The sequence below is a fragment of the Rhyacophila brunnea genome, unplaced genomic scaffold (genome assembly GCF_057557595.1).
Source record: "Rhyacophila brunnea isolate RB1 unplaced genomic scaffold, BYU_Rbru_1.0 scaffold_12, whole genome shotgun sequence".
Lineage (NCBI taxonomy): Eukaryota > Metazoa > Arthropoda > Insecta > Trichoptera > Rhyacophilidae > Rhyacophila > Rhyacophila brunnea.
Genome location: NW_028232774.1, coordinates 15,207,641 through 15,228,892, shown reverse-complemented (window position 1 = coordinate 15,228,892; position 21,252 = coordinate 15,207,641). Strand labels below are relative to the sequence as shown.

Below are 21,252 nucleotides of genomic sequence, written 5' to 3'. Positions count from 1 at the left end.
AAAACATGGCGTCTAGTCGATAAGCCGACTGATAAGAAAATAATCGATGTAAAATGGATATTTAAAAGAAAGAGCGATGATACATATAAAGCGCGTCTAGTAGTACGCGGCTTTCAACAAAGAGAACACTTGGAAAACGTTTATTCCCCCGTGGGAAAAATGTTAACTTTTAAAATTCTTGTGAGTTATTGCACAACGAATAATCTCTTCATTGACCAGATGGACGTTGAGACCGCATTTCTCAATGGACCAGTTAAAAGCGAAGTTTATATTTACCAGCCAAAAGGCTATCAAAAAGAAAAAAATAAAGTCTGCAAACTAGAGAAAGCGTTATATGGTTTGCGAGAAAGTCCACTTGCGTGGTACGAAACATTCGATAAATATGTAAAAAAATTAGATTTCAAGAGAAGCAAATACGATAATTGTCTTTATGTAAAAACCGAAAATAAGGAATCAATATATCTCCTGGTATTCGTAGACGATCTGTTGATCTGTGGGAAAGACAAATTAAAAATTGACTTAATTAAGAAAAGTTTAATGAAAAGATTTACGATGAAAGACCTTAATGAGGTTAAAAGTTATATAGGCATCGATATTGATTACAATAAAGATCAAAACAACATGAAGCTAAGCCAAACAAAATATATCGAATCCTTAGCCTCTAAATATCAGTTAGAAAATTCTAAACTATACGAAACTCCAATGGAGACAAACCTAAAAATCGATCAAGCGAGCGAAACAGATGAATCAATAAAATACAGAAACTTGATCGGCGAACTTTTATACATAAGCTCAGGCACTAGACCTGATATCGCGTACAGCGTTAATTACTTAAGCCGTTTTCAAAACTGCTACGACAAAACCCATTACAAGTATGCGATGCGAATTCTAAAATACTTATTTAAGACCAAAGATCTAAAATTAAGATATGGCAAAAACGAAAAGAACGATAAAATTGATTGTTACGTCGACTCAGACTATGCGGGCGACAATATAGACAGAAAGTCGACGAGCGGTTACGCAATTCGACTACACGGAAATTTAATTTTTTGGAAGTCAAAAAAACAAAATGTGGTTACAAAATGCTCCACTTTCGCGGAATATATAGCACTGTCAGAAGCAGTCACAGAAATTTTATTTGTGAGAAATATATGTAACGAAAGTTTTGATTTAAAAGTAAACACACCAATCAAAATTCACGAGGACAATAGCGGAGCGGTCGCTATTGCAAAGTTTGGAAATTTTACAAAAAACTCTAAACACATTGAAATTCAATTTCATTATGTAAACGAACATTACCAAAACAAGACGATTGACATAGTAAAAGTTGATTCAAAAAATAATATAGCGGACATCTTTACCAAAGCATCAGATAAAACGAGCTTTCTGGAAAATCGTCAAAGACTGAAGTTAATCTAATGTACAAATACAAAAGTAATTAAACGGCTAAGAGGCGTGTTGATATATAGCCGTCTAATATAATAACATAACTAAATATTATAAGTAATAATTTAAGAATATTATTAATACGTTTAACTATGGCACTGGCTGTCCGCCAATGCTAAATACTAATTACAGTTCTATGTTCACTTGGGTGTCCGGCGTGACAACAGTGTGTACTCGAAGGTCTATTGTAACGGTCGCATAACAAAATGTAATCTATTACTCTGTATATTATTATTCATGAAGTTGATAATAATAAAGTTAATCATATATATAAAACTATGTTGATAATTTAACATCCTCTAAACGATCCATTATTCTCAACAATTTTAAATAAAATTAACTTTATTTTTTGATGTTGGATGCGAAGTATATTAAGCTAGAGGTACTCTAAGGGAGAACCTAAATTTAATTGTAAACTATTATCGAGATTGGTAATAAATTTTATCTAACGACATATAGTTAGAAATAACCCATAATTAAACCAGGGGTTCACTGAAAGCGGCCCTAACTTTTTGTGGTTTGTGACTATAAAAATAATTGAGAAAACAATGTTAATGTGTACTTGTGTTCTGAATCGAATGAACTCGAAAAGTTCTGAGCGTTTTATTACTGGAAATAAAATAAAACTGTGTTACACACCCGGATATATCTAATCAACAAGAACGATTAGAAATAACAAGTTAATAAAAAAATTATATTTTAATTTTTTAATATCGAGGGGTGCTAAACACCACCACCTGAGCTACCCGACACCCCTAGATATGTCAGTAGGACCAATATATTTCCCCCTCGAGAATCGCCTCGTTGTCTTCTCGATCTTGTTCCTCTGAGGCAAATATTTCCTTATCATTCAAAATTTGGAATCCAGGATCGTTCGCATCGCAATTTACCCCAATTTAACGCAATTTGTACCCCGGTGCAATATTTTCACGCCTATTGCTAAAGATGAATTAAGTGGTTTTTTTTCTAAATTAAACCTGTTTTATCAGCAATATAAGTACATATAATATATCGATGGCTCAGTTCCATAGAAGGACAAGTCCAAAATTTGATGTTTTGAGATATATTACCCATTATATTCGAATATTGCTCCTTTTCAGTTCCACAAAAGGACAACACGTAAAAAATACTGGTTTTTTCACGTTGGACAGATGTCTGCATATGGAAATAAATAAACTTAAACACTCTCTCAGTTCCATAGAAGGACAAGTTGAGATATCGTTTTGTGCAAATATTGTTTTGTGAATTAGTGCATTTCATAGAGGGTGATACCGGCCTTTTTCCGTTGAGGAGAATGGTGAAGGCCGTTTCACTAGCAGGCCAGAAGCGGGGTGGAATTTAGAGAAACGCACGTTGAGGTTATTACTGGCAGTTTATTATATCGCTATGCAGGGTAGTCGTTGGTGGTGGGTTGGTCATGGCGATGGTAATGTCGGTTTGGCGGGCTGCAGACGCGGCGTCGCTGGCTGTTAGCTTGAGATCTTGTGGCTTGGGATGCTTGATGCTTGCTTGGCGCCGACGCGGTCTTGTTGGCTGGAGAATTGCAGATGCTGGCTGGGCTGCAGATGCTTGTTGCTCCGCGTCCGAGGCGTTGCTTGCTGTTCGGCGTCCAATGCGATAGAGAGGATCGGGGCTTGCGGCTTGGCTGGAAAATCTGGAGATGCTTCTTGTTCGGGGTCCGAGGCCAGAGAGAGCTTTTCGCGCACATCCAAGACAGATTCGCGGCGTCCTGTTTGTCGTGTCGGTCGCGAACCTCCCTGTTTTACCGACGGTGCTGTTTCGAGCGGCCGTTTTTGGTAGACCGCGTCGGTGTTTTGGCGGGAGCGTAGACGAATTCGAATTTCGGATTTTTTTGAGGCGGACTCCGCTCGGCCGAGGGTTGCGAGAACCGCGAAGAGTGGACGTAGGCTGTGGTGTTTTAGGAAAGATGATGGTTCGGTCCGCCCTTTGAGGTGGTCTCCTGTGGGAGACCTTCATCTGGTATCAAGGGACAACTCAAAATGGCGTTCTATCATTATGAAAGTAGGACCACCGTGTGCTGAGAAGTGCAGATTAAAATGTTATGATAAAATTGAATTCAATCAAAGGGAACAAATCCACCAAAGTTTTTGGTGGATCGGAGACGTTGATCGACGACGTCTGTTTAAAACTCTTCTCTCTTAAAACTTTAAACTCTTCGTCATATTCTTTTTTCTCTAAATACACCTTTAACATGTCTCTAAAAGTGTTTGCTGAATGTAGCTATGTCTGCTGAAAGCTTATCCCCGTCAATTTACCACTTCTCTAATACCATGTCACCCACAGAACAGATTAATAAATAGTATTCAGATAGGCTATATCCCAATACACTACACTTTGAAGCAGGGTTTTGAATGTGTGACTGTTCTACGAAAATAAAATACACATTATAACGTGCAATAGTGTGTGTTGCAACCTTCAAATACACCAATATTGAATGAGCATCAGTGGATAAACCGAGAGCAGTTGTCATAACGAAGGGAAAGCTTAGAATGACGTATTCTTGGCACTTGTTTAAGTTTATCCCGTATTCTGTATTCCTTGCTTTCTGCTCAAGGCTGCTATCCTCAGACATTATACAATTCGTAAGCTGTGTACATTTTTCACTTTTTTTTTATTCGATATTGTTAAGGTGACGACGCCATATTTATTACACAAACAGGTACAACACGTTTACTGTTCGATTGCATATCCATAATAATCAAAATATATTTAAACCGCAAAAATAAACGTTTCAGAAAACTAACTTGTGTTTTGAATATTTCGGATAATCGAGGTTATAGTGTATAAATATCTCAATATTGTAAGATTAACAAAAACCATTGATAAACCATATGACAAATTTAATATTGTAACATGAAAGAGAATGTGATGATTGCTAACTCCCATGGCAACATCGACAAAGTGAGAGAAGATATATAGTTTGATATTGATAACTCACCTGTATAGTTGATTGATTGATTATTTTACGCCCTCTTAAATTGACCCATCCACCAACCCAATCTCTAGAATTAGATCCTGAAGATGTTGAAATGCAGAAGCATTGCATTTGTAATTATCAATAAATTATAATTTGTAAAGAACCCGAATAAATTTTATTGTGAATGTCACTGTTGCAGAGCTTTATCTTTTGACTTCCTAACATAATATTATACAATCAACAATGAGAAACAACATTTTTATCTAAAACTAAACGATCACTTTTAGTATAAAATCCCAGATCTTGAGTGACTTGGGCTATATATGTATATATAGCCCCTTTGGCCCTGTTGTAAATCTGGCCCTGATTTTCTTATTCCAGTATAAAAAGTATTGAATAATATGTCAAATGTTAGCATGTGGCGCCCTCACTCAGCAGACAATTTGTAATAGTGGATCCATATTAAGATGGCATGGTTTGGTTGGCTTGGATGGTCTGGTTGCCATGTTGTTGTGCTATGATGGCTTTGCAATTTAAATTGGTATTGGAATTGCATAAAACACTAATGCACCAAAAGTGTCTATTAAACTATTGCGATAGTAACCGTTTACATGTAAAAGTGCTGACTATCTCTCCAACCTCATTCTTCAAGCATAAACGAGGCGCTATGTTGTCATCATATGGTGCTATTTGACAGATTCGGAAAAGTTAGTAGATAATCGGTAGACGTCAAAATATTCTGTGAGGTGTAGTTTGTATTTCTTCCGGCAGGTTCGCCACTATCGTTATTCTCCGCATACGCACCGTCATGCAAGTCCAATTATTGCGTGAAAATTCAGAAGTTTTTGAACTTTTATGATACATGCATGCAAACTTGCAACTTGCACGATAATACATATTTACACTTGCATTTTCTTGTTATGGCCACGATAATACGTACTGTAAGCAGTAAATTCATACACGTGTAAACGGGGTATTAAGGATCGGGGATTATAGAAATAAGGGTATAAAATAAATAGACATAAAATATTCTGCTGACTTTTATTACTTTCATTTTTCAATACAAATTGCACTGAATAATAATATTATAACACATCTTCCATACACATGAGACAAGGAAATATATTTGCAAAAAAAAAATATTTATATATATATTATTATAATATAAATTCGCTTACACTTACATATTTCAACTATTTAACAAAATTTGCAGCTATATCCAATAATTATTATTATTAATTCATTCAAATTGCACATTTCAATAAAATGGTTTTACATATAATAAAAAACTTGCCATGGTGCATTAGAATATTTAAAAATTAAACAATTGCATGTGACATGTTAATTACTAAAACCACACTCATTATAATATTAGTTTTCAATAAAATTTAACAGTTAAGTTAATTATACTTGTAAACACCATATTGACAAAATTTACATATTCCAAAACCCATCTATAATATTTCTAAAGGCGCCTCCAGAGAATGCGATAATTCACAAAAAATATCATACCCAAAAGGAGCTGAAAGTCAATTAGCATGACAAGTTGTTCACTGTGCGAACTTCTCACAGGGTATTGTGTATCTGTGTAACATTATGGCTCATTTCCTTGGGTATGAATGCGTTACCTGGAGCCGTCATTACACTAATAATAATTAAACTGCAAATAATTGCAACAGCACAAAAGTATAATAATGTTTTGTAATTTTGGAACAATAACAAAAATATTGAAAAGTAACCATATCGGAATGATGTCCATACATAATCTAAAATGCATATAATTTTGAAATATTATATTATAATGAACTAAAAGTAGAAAGATGTAAATGGGACAGAAAAGATATTTTAATACTTGAAATAATACAAAATAAGTTAACATTTTACAACTATTGTACATACCTACCACAAGAAAAAAACAAACCCAAAACCAAAAATTCAGTTGAAATTATAACTAGTAATAAAAAAAAAAACAATGTGATTATCTATCTATTAATTATAAAATTATGTACTCAATAAAATATTTATATAATATAAATTTAATGAAGTGAGTTGTTAAGTCATCAAACCCACTCTGGGCGATTTTTCAATAAAATTAGTTTTACATGTGTACGTATGTGCTATGTCGATAGATCTACCAGCTTATCGAGGTGTCAGTTTTAAATTCCACCCTGTTTCGTCAAAAAATCAAAATGAATATTGACATGAGTCACCTAACCCGATCTACGATAAATAACAGGTTACTAAATCCACTCTACATAGTCGACCAAACAGACGTCGCGATTCAAACCATGATTTTTTAGCATACGTTTAAATCATATAAATAAAGAGGGAGCAAAGGAAATAATTTTATTGTTCCGATATAAATTTGAAATAAATAAAAAAAATACACGTAATATTATGAGTTCTGGTGGATCAGAAATGTTACATTGTTTAATAAAAACATAGTTGATTATAGAATATACGGAAACTTTCTAGAATACGTATTATATTATAACAATAATATAATTAATATCTGCAATGAATTGAAAGCTTTTTCAAAAGTGGGTACAACAATATTAATTGAAGATAGTATAGAATATTAACAAAAAAAAAATGGATCTCGATTTCTGTTACATCACAATATGGTGTTGGAAAAAATTGTTACTAATCGTAGTAAGACAATATTTAAAAAAAAGAGATATTTCAAAAACATTCAATTAGAAATAAGTATATAATGTGAAAATTAAACTTTTCTCATGTGCATATAAACGGTAGTGACGAAAAATTTAAAGATGCCGTTTATTTTTTACATTAAGACAATATGAATGAAACATTCAATACACACTTTACAAAAATCAATTGGATTTTCATCTCTTGCGAGTACAGTAATTTTATTTACAAATTACATGCGAACAACATTTTTATGTACTGAGAACATTTGACATTTTCTTAAAGTATAAAATTTATAATGGACAGAATAATTGCATGCTATATTACATTGTGAATTTAAACTAAGTATTTTACTTATACGATACGTTTTGAATTAACTTTTACTTCATAAGATTAACCATACAGTAAGTGTTTCAATTTTGGATGGAATTAAGCGCTAATATAAAATATTTTGTGTTACCAAAATACCGACACTTTTCACTCGCCGACCCTTTCCGTCTCAAGAAAAACCTTTTCGGGAAATCGCATTCGGATGTCGCCCGCGTGAAATTAGATTCAACTCAATGGAATTAAAGTGCACAGCCATGTTGTGTTAATTATTGGAAATCAATTTTTTTTCGGATGTTAAATAAACAGTGGAATGTGGCTATTTTAATCTACAATCGTGTGCTGAAAAACCTTACAAAATTCTATATTATTTACGTTTCGGTATTACGCCAATACAACTAACAATTTCACTATAAAAACTTTTACTGCGATTCCTAACAAAAGCAAATTTCTATTTTCTTCAGATGTAAACCTCCTAACTGCAAAGCTTTTTGCCTTAAATTGTCTATTACATAATATTTTATTTTCATAACCATATATTTTTAATTAAGTGAAATATTGTGGCACCAATTCATGAAAAAATCTAAATTTATTCTAAGTAATTTTAGTTTATACATTAAATGAGTTTCCCCCTACAAATAACTAAACAATTTATTCTCCATCTATCGCAATGATGACCGAGTATCCTTAACCCATCAGGTTATAAACCATAATAATTTTCACAATAAGGCCTTAGCTTATTACGTTTTTTAATGTATCAATAATTGCATACATGATGTAAAGTTATTACACTGGAACATCTAAAAAGAATATAAAACAGATGTGGCTGACTTATTTTGATTGTAATGTTAAAAAAAATTATTATTAATACAAGAAAATTTCAGTGAAAAGATATTAAACGACTATAGTTTTATTCAAATATTTTCATACCAATGTTTAAAATACACATCAAGTTATATAGTCGGAAGTTATATTACCGATATATGTAATTGGGCTAATCTTGGTAACATATTGTATTGCCGGAATTAAATCACTTATCACATGGGAATATTGCACATTAAAACCCCAAGAAAACTCACGATATAATATATTAATTTAAGATATTTAGATGTTTAATAATTGCTTATGATTGTATATTTTTTTCATTGAAAATAATAAAACTTAGATTTAGATTTGAAAGAAGGATTAGGAAGGATAGTAAATGATTGTTTTAGTCAGCTATGTTTAGACGTGTTGTGACAATAATTATTGACAAAAGGGTATATTCTTTGAATCACAATTTATATGGTATTTTTTATAGTGCAGCAAGATAGAATATTCAAATTGTCAGTATATCCGATTAAAACATAGAAAAGATACCAATGAAAAAAAAAGTAACAATGGTGTTTTATTAATAGATTAACTACCAAGCTTACTCTACCATAAGAATGTAGTTTAGTCTATAAGCTGCATCTAGAATAATTAAGGGCAAGTCACAATCCATAGACACACCATATATATTCACATAGAGCTTACCAGATTATATTGTAACACTGATGGAATATAATATGTATATTGAATAATACCAAAAAATAAGACTAAACAAGTCAACAAGTTTGAAAAATCATCACCGTGTTAGTAAAGTATATCGAAACATGACTCATTGATAACAGATTGTAGTTACTAAAACTAATAATATAGTGATATTAAAAACTTTGTAATAAATATCAACGCAATACATAAAGATAGATTAGTAACTATAGGAAGTAGAGTATAGTATATTTTTTTGTATTATAATGGAGGGTCAACACTATTATGGACTGTCTTAGAATATAAGCCGATACATTTATGCTTAAAAATATAAATATATTATAATATACATATTAATTATGTTAGGAAAATACATATTTTATGCAAGATTAACATGAATATTGATCGGGCAAAAAGAGCTTAAGAATGCTGAACACAAAATTTACAACAATGAAAAGTAATTATTGTTTATGACGTTAAAACAAATGAATATTTTGGCATATTTTAAAATTCATATGCCATGCCAGTGACGATGGATTGAGGTAGGATGTGAAGATCCAGCATTAATAGTACAAACAAAACGTTGTCTGTCATATTTATTTGTTTTCATTGATCTAAGAATAAATCTGTATCAACCGAGAAAAAGTAGTTACGTAAGTCTTGTTTTAAAATTAGGTAAGTGATATAACTTCTAAATTATTTAATTATTTACGGAAAATAGGTAAAATTCAGCTTATTAATAAAACTTATTTGGTAATTAAATTAAAATATTAATGTTTAAAATCGTTCCCTTGAGAGGTTGCTTCTCGTGTAGTTGCCTACTTTTTCCCGGTACAGAAATATTACGGATGGTATTGGTTAGTTTTTAAATTCAATTCACCCTTTCCTAGACCAAACCATAATACTAAAAGTTGGTTGTGGAGATCCAATAAAATAATGCACGCTTTGATAGTCATACTTATTTTTGTTTTCATTTAACTAGGAGTACAAATTGCAGACGGTTTTTAAAATTTAGTCAAACCATGCCTAACCAAACAATAATAGAGAAAAAAATATTCTTTTATCTTTGTAGATAAAATTATGTATGATTTAATAACATACTTTAGATATTTTATAGATAGAAGTATATTTATCTATAAAGGTTTGTGGTGTAGGTAGGGTTTAATTGAATTTTAAAAACTAACCAATACCATCTGCAATTTATGTTGTTCCATTGAAAACAAATAAGTATAACTGACAAAGTAAACCATTCGCCGCTGTCATGCATATGGAGACAATAAAACTTTGAGCATTCAATGAAATCATGGAAGCGCATGCATAAGCCTACGGCGTGGCGAGCTCATTGTTTTATACATTCACTTTTGTTTAGTGATCATAGCACGACACATAGAATGCTAATGCCAAAAATATGAAATAAGATACAGGTGAATTATAAAGTGTGTTGAGAAAATTAAGAAATTATAATATATCAGTTAATTAATATTGATAACAAAATTAATTCTGATAAAATATTCAACTGTTTGTACATAATGAATATTATAATTTTTTGTATTATAGTAATGTTGAAAATATTGTTTACTTAGTGCGATAGCTTATTTTGTATATGTGAGGTCGGTGCATATTTTAATAATTTCTGTTCCATATCAAATTTGTTTTGAACGTGAGCGTAAAAAACTATATAGCAAATATATTTATGTATATGATACTGTGACTGTACGTAAGAAATATATTTATTAAGCGTTATCATTCTTATTTGTTTGTATTTTCAATGATTTGGCAAAAATAATGTTTCCGATAGTTTTAATAATATTACTTATCAATAAGCTTTAGCAATATACAACTTTTGATGAACGTATACTATAAATTTTAAATTCTCTTATCGTAATTTAAGTACTTTAATCCTCTCACCATAATAATATAGTAAATACAAATAAAAATAATACATAATAAAGATCACAAATCGAGGGCTTAGTGTCAAACAACACTATCTACAAAAGTGCAACTTTACAGGAGAGCCAAAAACCGTTATTTTAGATTCTTGTAACTCGACAAGGGAAATGTTTATTTAAAACCTAATGTTAATATTTTATAATTTATTACATTTATCTTGCTTATGATGATGCAAAAATTTATAGGGATAGTTTTAAAAAAATATGAAAACAAGGGTAACTTATGTAGTTAGCGTTAAACTTTACTGACGATTTAATAAGAAATTAGAAAAGATTGACATAACGTTGTTTGACTATCATGTAGCCGTAACAGTAAAATAACGTTATCTCAAAAAAAACACTTTTTTGTAGATAACGTTGTCTGACTTTAAGCACTCGAAATAAGGGACGAAAATTGTAATGCAGAAAATACTTTTAAATACAATCATTCCATGGAAACAAAATGCTCTGGCCAAGAGACTCTTTAATTTTAGTATCAAATAATGATGTTATTATAAGACTTTGTTTTCATCGTGACAAAGCTCTCTCCTGACTCAATATATACTTAACTATATTTAACAGTAGATATGGTTATTATTTTTATAAATAACCATAGTATAATAGTTTGTATATGGCGAGGTTACTGCCAAAAATTGGTAAGTCTCAAAATCATCTTATGGAGTAATTGCAATATGAAATGCCATCTAAAATCAGGCATAATGTCAATTTCTTTATGCTTTATGTGCATTTTCTATATATCGGATGACCTTTGAATTTTTTTCTAGCATACATATTTATATATAGACACATGATCTGTTGTTAACTCAAAATATATAAATTACTGACTTAACAACTTTTGGCAGCACTTTCGCGATATTATGTTTATAGTATGTGATGAATACAAAGCAAAAGAGTTGTAAAACTAAATAAGAAAAAATTTTAATTTCAGTCAAATTGCTAAAAATAATACATAAACAAAGTCAAAATACAAACATTATTTTTAGAAAATAATTCAGTGCTTGAAGGAATACGTTGGAAGTACAAATGTTTGCATTGACAAAAAAATACTATGGAGGTAATATTATAAAGTATAAAGCCTGATGCATTGAAAAGTTATTTCTATACGATTGTCAATGGATGCAAAAGGTTTAAAAGAATACGATGTGACAAAATAAGTATTCATTATTAAATAGTTTAATAGATTCGGCCTAGTGTATTTTTTTATTATTAACACAAGTATTATTATGAGCTGTATAGTAAATATATTATATTAATGCGATAAAGAAATCATTGCTATAAAATTTAGAAAAACATTTGTCGAGAAAAATTAATTGGACTACAAAAAATAAAAATATAATAGTCTTCAGAGGAAGGTTCATAATATTTTATAGTCACAAATGGAATACGCAAATGAGGTTAATGATTTTGCTATCCGTATTTGGCTGTATTATAATGATTAATATCTGTGAACTTTGATCTTTTTATGATAAATGTGAAATTAGAATAATTTTTTATTAGAAATAATTTAACCTTTAATTTTTCCCAGAAAACTGAGAAAGGAAACTGCAATTATTATAAATTTTGTTAAAATAATCATCAAATATCTGTCTTGAATTTACTAATATGTTAATGAAATTTAGCACTTTATATAAAATGACAAAAGACCACAGATTTGTTTCTCGCACTTAGTTAGTTTAGTTATCCCAATTAATGAAGAATATTATATTGTAAATGAATGTGTAAACACTTATTGAATCATGTAAAGGTAAAGCGACATAGAAGTGATGCTGAAATGTAAACAATTTTTTAGTATAACCATGACTTAGCAAAGCTTCCTAGCTATATCAATATACCAATTATTGAATATTGCAATAGTCCGTACTAAAAGCCTTTCCAAACGTTTACAATCAAAAGTCAATAATTAATAAACCTTATTATTTAGTATACAAGGTTAATTTTACATTAAGTTAAGTACAAAATATTCAAAGCTACAATGATGAAGCCAAAATCCGGATTTAAGTACATAAAAATACATTATTGGTTTTACTATATGACTATATTATAATGTGACTTTATAAGCTTTATGCTGAGCAATTATTTATTTCTCTAGCCGCCGTCCTCTCTCTTTTAATATCTCTGCTGGAACTCGTGGTGCCATCTGTTGAAGTCTATGTGAAACACGACGAGAGATCCATTGCCCAAACCGGCCAGAAGGAATCTGAAAAATAAAAAAGACTTTTTTAGAATCGAAAATTATTGCAATACATTGTTCCAATTAAGAAAATTACACAGAGACTTTTATTACTATAAACTGAGAACAGATTTATAGGCTGTTCATCCAAATAGGCTGTCGAATGCCGTGTGACCTTATGCCATAACCGTTTATTACTATATAAATACTAGTCGAGTGTTCATTCATGTTCATCCAACTGTTTATACTCGGCTGCCGGTATGTTCAATTATGCTCCATTTAAATCATAGTTTTTGGATATGCTCATATATTTAGATTAAGTATTCCTAGTACAAAAACAGAAAAATATTTTTCTCTATGGTTACTTTTTGACAAGTTTGATGTCTATGTGTCGCTTATGTCAAACAAAAACGATAAACAATGTCAATTTTCGCATTTTGTCGGTAGAAACCCATAGTAGTCTTATAGTGGCAATGAAATATGTAGAAATCGCTATTGCATACCTACTTATTATTTCTTACATTGATTGATTTGTATTACACTATGGCCGGATAATCCAAATGCCGAATAAACGTTATTGAATAAGTATTATAATCATTAGGTTACAATACATAGGGAATCTCATGGAATGTAAACAAACAAAAGACAAATGCTTATCATAATAGTATACCCATTTATTCTGTATAAAGCGATTTCAGAACAATCTAATGAGTTGAGATTAAAAAAAAAAACCTTTATACTTAAATATAAATTAGGTTTTCATTAAAGTGCGTGTGATGTGTCTTTACTAAACGATAGGTAACGAAACTCTTGTTTGGCATCATCGCTTTTACGAAATTTGCAGCGTTATAGGTTAGTTTCATCGAAAGCAACGTTTAGGATAGGTACATAAAGCAGTCATGATTAAATAAAATGAAGCAGCAATTATATTATCAATAGTAAAAAGATAATACCATTGGATAATAATCAAAATAATACACTCAATTTGGTACTAATGAAACACGGAAGAAAACAAGTATGAATGACAATTGACATGCGAGAAACGCGGACTGTCAGTTGCAATCTGTCAAATTTGGCAATCGGTTTGTTCATTTTATGGTAGAGAGGCATTCGGCGTATAGCCACGGCCAGATTTTCAATTTCCATGAACCCAAATCATACATTCCGTATGCCGTGTGGCTTATAAAAGTATACGGAAACACCTAAATCTTCTCATTTGTTTAGTTTATACAGCTGTAAAATACGAACCCGGGATGCAGGGGCTCCACTGCTACGCAAGAGTGATGACTTAGGGAAATATCAATCTAAAGAAAGCCTTCAGCGCAAAACAACATGGTAGCAAATTGTGTCACCGTTTTAGCGTACTGTAGAGCAGAGGTCAACAGTATGCTAGTACGATGGCCCAGCATAGCTGCCATATTGTTTTGCTGTAAATGATTTTTATTTAGGGTGCCTGCATGAAGGTTTGCGTGAAAACAGAGAATTGTTTTGGCAAAGTAATAAAAGTGAAAATTCATATAATGATGATTTGTTGCTTATTTTGCTATAGTATAGTATGGATGTGGTCTTACTTCTGGTCATGTGATAGGGCGAGTGACCTGACGGGCGCATCGCAGGCAGGATAAGCGTAAAGCAGCGCCAGAGTGAAAGCTCGCCACACTTCTACGATGCCCGCTTCACCGCCGCTAACCAGGTATTCTCCATCACGCGATAACAGCAAACACTGAAATAAAATTAGACTTTAAATCACACAGAAACAACACTGTTTATTATTTGTCAAACGACTACCATGTTAATTGGGTGAAAGATTTACTGTTATAAAGAGAATGATAAAGGTTTTATTATAATCATGGTTTTCGAACTTCGATTTAATTCTCAGTAGGTACATTATATAATTATATGATAAGAGAAATGCTTTTTACGCATTAGTATAAAATTTTGTTTTTGTGGTAGTCAACCTTAATGGGAATAATTGTTAAGTGAACCATTATTATTATTATTATATGTGGAGAGACGACTATCAGAAATAAACTGAAAAACACTTACGTGGAAAGTGTCATTGTGAGTGTCGTGCCTAAGTCGCCGTCCGTTGAGAGTGAATGCGGCTAGGTGCGCTCGCTGATAAGCCGCCACCACAAGACCCTCACGGGAGAGTGCCAGCTGCTGCGGCCATCCCGCTCCGGCTGGTGCTTCCAGTGATCGGAGCAGTTCACCGAATGTCGTGTGAATGAGGACGGGGCCATCTGGTAATTCAGAAAATTCAATTCAGGCGTATATCTCTAAACACCACACATTAAGGTCAAAATGCAAGGAAAAATACATACATAGTATTCAATGTGAAATTTCACGATAAATTTCCATTTTATTTCGATTATATTTATTGCAATGAAGGGTTTATCAGCTAATAAAAATGGGGATATTGTTCTAATTTTAAAATACAATATAATCGACAAAATACTAACGTTAAAACAAACCTTTTACGCTTGAAACACAAAAAGTAGTTTACTACGAAATTTGAAATGCTGGACTATTGGTATTTGAAAAAAGATGACTCAATTAATGAAACGGATGTTGCTAGTTTTATCGTAAATAAATATTTTCTATAAAATCTACATTTGACAGAAATCTGTCTACAATAATAGTAATATTTAATAACAATAATTTATTATGGATCAACCCAATGTCATGGCAAGGAAGAGTTATATTTTTGAGCTATAAGAGACTCATAAAAAAGCCTCCTGACCTAGACCTGAAAATAGATAATGGTTCTTACTTGTACTGGCACTTAGCACAAGACCAAGTTCAGCAGACACAAGAACGGCAGTAATCGTGTTATCATGACCAGTTAGAGTTACTCGAGGAATTGGAGTGTCTCCTTCTCCGACTATTCCCTGGTGTCGAGCAGACCTGGAATATCAAGTATACAATTTATTATAGATATACCTACATCATCAGTTTAAGTATGATTCATTCATTGATTTTGCGATCTTATTTATGGAGGTCAACTGAAAACAAATCAAAGAGTACTTCCATTTCGTTCACCAATCATCAATATTTTGTAAAATGATGTATATTCTCAGGTTGCAGAGTCAAGCCTTTTTTCTATACAAGATATTACTAAGGTCACATTAGTTCTTATTAATGAACATATGGATGGGTCTCCTGGTTTCATATTTTAAATGTAATTTTTGTAAAAAGCATGTTAACCTTTTTTATGTCTCACGATATTGATCTACTGCTGACAGCAGCGCTCGAAATGGAAAAGTTTACGAACCGGAGTGGTCGAAAATTTTCTGAGGATATTTACATGGTTATCAAATTGATAAACATAAGTGTGCTAGATGTTTTGTTATATGCCATATCTAGCTCAGATGGTCAAATTATTTTGTCCACGAGACAGCGATAACTTTACAGATTTCACGAACCGAAACGGCGCTCCGGTGCGTTCCCTTCCATTTCGAGCCCTGGCTGACAGTACGTATTATCGTGGCCATAACAAGAAAATGTACATATTGTAAACATTGTATTATCCTGCAGTTGCAAGAGCATGCATGAATCATAAAAGATCGGAAGCTTCAGAATTTTCATGCGAAATTTGTATGTGCGGCCTGTCGATCATGGCCTCACAGAGCGAGAAAACACACTGAAGGAATAGAACTGGTTAATAAAAGCTGTTGGAGCGGAGCTCGGAGCAGGAGCACGGAGCACTGGCATTTTACCCGGAGCACTGAAAATTTGTAGTGCTTCACTGCTCCGGATGTTTTTTTTTATTGCTTATTAAATTTTCGTCCTAAAATCCAATGAAAATATTATATTTTCACACTTTGCAACACTGGAATTATTTGAAATATGGCAACACTGCCGAGTGATAAATAACCTTACTTTTTTGATAGAAGAGGCAAAAAATGATACGATTTACTGTCGGAATTTTGTTTAATAGAATTAATAGGTAGGTAATGAAAATGACAATTATCTTAAAACTACTTATTTTTTTAACATTTATATACATATAATATTTATTAAAACTTTTTACCCGGAGCGGAGCAGACCCCTGAGCGGAGCCGGACCAAGTATTAGGTCCCGGAGCGGAGAAACTCAAAAAAGGGTCTGCTCCAACGCTCTGAATAAAAGTGTTGTTTAACTTACCAGTGCCAAAGGAGTACGGTACAATCAGCTGAGCCTGACGCAATGTAGCAATCGGAGGTGATGTTGCACTCAGAGCGAGATACGCAAGTTACAACTCCGTAATGTCCAAACACTATCTGCACAATTTTGGCTGTAGGATAAAAATATAAAAAAATTTACAAAATATTCTATAATTATTATTTTTTATTTTATTTTATTTATTATATGTGGCATGTTTACGTATTTATGATATTGTTATCGAGAATTACGATATTACTAATAAAAAATGTTTTAGCAAAAATATATCTTTGGAAATGAATAGTTCATTTGACAAAAGATACTTATTAAGCGACAATCATTCTAAATTGTTTTATTTTATGCATTGAATTTGTGAATACAGCATATTATTAAAAATGTAGATAATTCACCTGTTTCTGTTGAGAAAACTCTGAAACTGTTGTCCCAAAATCCGCAAGCGATTAAAAATCTGGAGTCGACAGTTGTGACGAAGCAATTGCCGCGGGTTTTCAAACGCTGACTGAAGTTGTCGCCAAGATGGCGTCTCTGGAGCGCATTGGCGCCTCCTTGGGCTGTGGGAAAATTGAGAACTAAATATGGCGGAAGTGAGCTTTTTAACAGCTGTCATTCATATGACGAAAAAATAATAATATTATAATAGACAACAGCGGATATTATTTAAAATTAGGTTAAATACCAAAGAAAACTCATAAAGTATTGTATTTTTTTATAAATTATCATACTCTCCCATAAAGAAATATTAAAAAAATAAAATGGTTTCATTAGTTGCATTAGAAATTCACACCATTTCAGAATATGAATAGGTGCACCTATTCGAACAAAAAAGTATGTTAGGATGTCATAAATAAAATATAACTATCCAACAGGAATTTCTCACTAATGCAGATGCTTGATGATAAATAATTAATGTTGAAACGATTAATAAATATCACCTCACGAAAACTTCGTAAAATATAATATAATCGAAAAGAAAATAAAGTGGTACAAAAAACGGCATTGATATTGTGCGAATTTTGGGTACCTAAGTAGTCTTAGTATAAAAAATTCTTTATTCAAGTCAAATCCGCCGGAAAAACCTTCAAAAATCGCACTTCCATGTGACAATAAAAACAATTATTGGAAATCCGAAAATAGTTTCAAGGATTTTCTACATGCAATTCGGAAGGATTTAGGATTCACATTTTTGTTGCACTATTATGATAGGTAGCCGAATAGAACGTATTTTTAGCAATCATAAAAAATGTCTCCCATTTTTATTGCAGTATATCAGTTATAGTAGAAACATAGTTTGAAATAGAATTGTATCTCTTCAGTATTAGGAGAAGTACTGCTTTATAAATATCTGTGCCCGAAAGATAAAACGGTAAGTACATATTGAGCACTTTATTACAATTCAACATCTGGTAGTTTTAGTGTAAAACTACTATTTTTTTAGTATTGATACGTCGGGGTCACCATTTTGGGATTGATTATGTAGGTTACCAACTGTAACATATGTGAACACTTTTGATATATGTTTCTTTGATTTGATTTTATATGTATTTTATGAATGTTTGTAGAAAAACTTGTGACTATGCTGTTGACAGTCCCGAGTATTTTTTAAAGTTTACCTGCAGACATTTTATTTTTTCACTTTTTATTAAAAACATTTTGGGTTACTGCTATTAAATTTATCATAAAATAACTCTTTATTACAACTCATCGTAGTTTATCGAAAGCGACTGACAATATGACAAATATTTGGTAGAAAACTTGAAACCTGAGATTGAACAACACTGCAGTGATAGAACGATAAAAATTGCGCAGAAGACGTAAAATCTCAAAGGTAAAAGGACGGAGGAATAACGCGTAATTTTTGATTGGATAAGTGATTTATTTCCTCACCGATGACGGGGTCCATGGCCACCGGCGGCTGTGCAGCATGGTGATGCGTCGGCTGAGGATCGTAAGGTGCGGTCGGCGAAGGAGCTGAGCATCCACCCCTCCAGCGGTGCACGCAGTACTGGTGACCGGCGCTCACCGTCACAACTCCCGGGACTGCCAGCTGAGGGTAGGTGTTGGCGCTGACGTGGCATATGGCGCTGTTTGATGGCAGTTTCATGGTCATGCAGATGTCGTCGGGGGCGGCCGCGAACATCATGGGGCTCTGAAAGAGGCAGGTCGACGTGAAGAAAATAGATAATGAACCAAAAGAAGATCGGAAGACGAATTTGACAGATTTAGCAATCTTTGATAAAGCTCTTGAATGAAGACAGGCTACCAGGTGCTCAAATGATGGAATAAGTCAGGGTTTCCCAAACTATGTTCCGCGGAACACCAGTGTTTCGCCAAGCCTGAATAGGTGTTCCGCGATAATTTTGAAAGGTTTAATATACTGCAACACATTACTGAGTAGAAGTAAAATAAGTAAAACTAAAATAAGCAAAGAATCTACTTCATATTGAAAGGCGAGTGATGATCAATCTCCACTGATGTTTATGACGTCAAATATCTAGGTACCATTACAAGGAAAAAGTAATACAATTTTTAAAACAAGACATAAAATTGCATCTTTTGATAAAAAAATATAATTTTGGATTTCATGCGTTGAATCTAATAATTTTGATTGTTTTTCTGCCTAACATGAATGTTTGAATGAATTCAATTCTAAAGTAGATGGAGAAGTATATTTAGTATTTTTAGAACACCTACATTACTTGAAAGTAAATCTTTCACAATATTTTCTGAAAACTAGTAAGGACCATTCCTGGGTTCGGAATCCATTTTGCGTGACAGCTAAACCAGTAGATTTAAGCGCAAGTGACTATGAAAATCTTATTGATTTAATTAGTGACTCTCATTTGAAGATCAGCCTTTAAATGATTTCTGGGCGAGTTTGTCAGAAAAGTACCCCATTTTTTCAAAACAAGCTATTATTGTTTTACTTCCGTTTTCTACGACCTATTAATGCGAAGCGAAATTTTCTTTTTACGCTGCAACAAAGTCAAAGCGCAGGAACAGACTCGACGCCACACCAGATATTAGAACACAACTTACCAATATTGTGCCTAATATCAAGAAGATATACAATTCAAGGACTCAAAATCATCAGTCATTAAGTGCTTTATTTATTCATGTTCATAAAGTGTTCCGTTAAAATTTCCGGGTTTGCGAAGTGTTCCATTGCAGAAAAAGTTTGGGAAACCCTGGAATAAGTAATGTCGGCAAAAAACGAGGCAATGCAATGATTTTGATTATTGTATTAGATCAGTATGTCTGTTGGATGCATGAAAGACTAACAACTAACAAGACTAACAGACTAACTAACTAAGGAAGAAGAATAACATTGGACACTTGAAAAGCGATCGATTGTTATGTGCAGTTTCTTCTACCACATTATTAGGCGTAATTTGAAAATTTCAGAACACACTGAATATTTAATTCGAGTTTATTTTAAATGTTATTTTTAAGTAACTAAACTAATATTTCTTCGGTGTTACATTATTATTATATTCATAAAAAATATTAATTCAGTTGATACGATAAACTACCTAAGTATATACAAATAAATTACAATGTTCGATCAAAACTTAAGCCTACACATGGAAGTTGTGTTAACAGAATTTTTACGAGGAATAGTTTTAGTCATTTGCCCATTTTGAAGCATTACACTGGATCAAATATACAGTGAAAAAATAACATAATCATTATTTTTCAGCCGCGGGTTCAAACCCGCGACCACGTCGTCGTCTTTCTACAAAAACGGCCGCTCTACGAGGTGGGTCAACGTGGGTTAATTATTACGATTACAGACTGTATTGTCTTAATCAGGTGTTTCTCACGTTATGATTTCATTATTTTCAGACGGAATAATTCGCGTTATTCGTTATTCTAGCCCTGAAGCTAAGGTATTCTATTTAGGAAATAATCGTATTTAAATTGTTTTACAAATCAGAGTAGGTAAGCGTTATTTAAATAATCGATTAGTCTTCGATATCGTTTTCAGAAAATTAGGTACTTCAAATATTCGACCAATTCCCTTTCGGATCCACACGTCTCGAAGATTACAGCACATTGTACTGTCATTTAGTTTGTCAACGTGGCGGATAGATTATAGCTAT

At 32.4% G+C, this 21,252-nt stretch overlaps 1 protein-coding gene across 4 annotated transcripts in view; it reads right to left on the bottom strand.

The window, feature by feature from the left end:
• Positions 1-11,578: 11,578 nt before the first annotated feature.
• Positions 11,579-21,252, bottom strand: part of rg (A kinase anchor protein rugose) — a 684,927-nt gene continuing 675,253 nt past the window's right edge. For all 4 annotated transcript variants that reach the window (XM_085960838.1, XM_085960839.1, XM_085960840.1 and 1 more), the window contains 7 exons: positions 19,037-19,298; positions 17,542-17,703; positions 17,135-17,264; positions 15,762-15,895; positions 15,035-15,231; positions 14,560-14,711; positions 11,579-13,015 (listed from right to left, as the gene is read on the bottom strand). In XM_085960838.1, the coding sequence (XP_085816964.1) occupies positions 12,925-13,015; positions 14,560-14,711; positions 15,035-15,231; positions 15,762-15,895; positions 17,135-17,264; positions 17,542-17,703; positions 19,037-19,298 (1,128 nt within the window). In that variant the 3' untranslated portion in view covers positions 11,579-12,924. The remainder of the gene's footprint in view (positions 13,016-14,559; positions 14,712-15,034; positions 15,232-15,761; positions 15,896-17,134; positions 17,265-17,541; positions 17,704-19,036; positions 19,299-21,252) is intronic.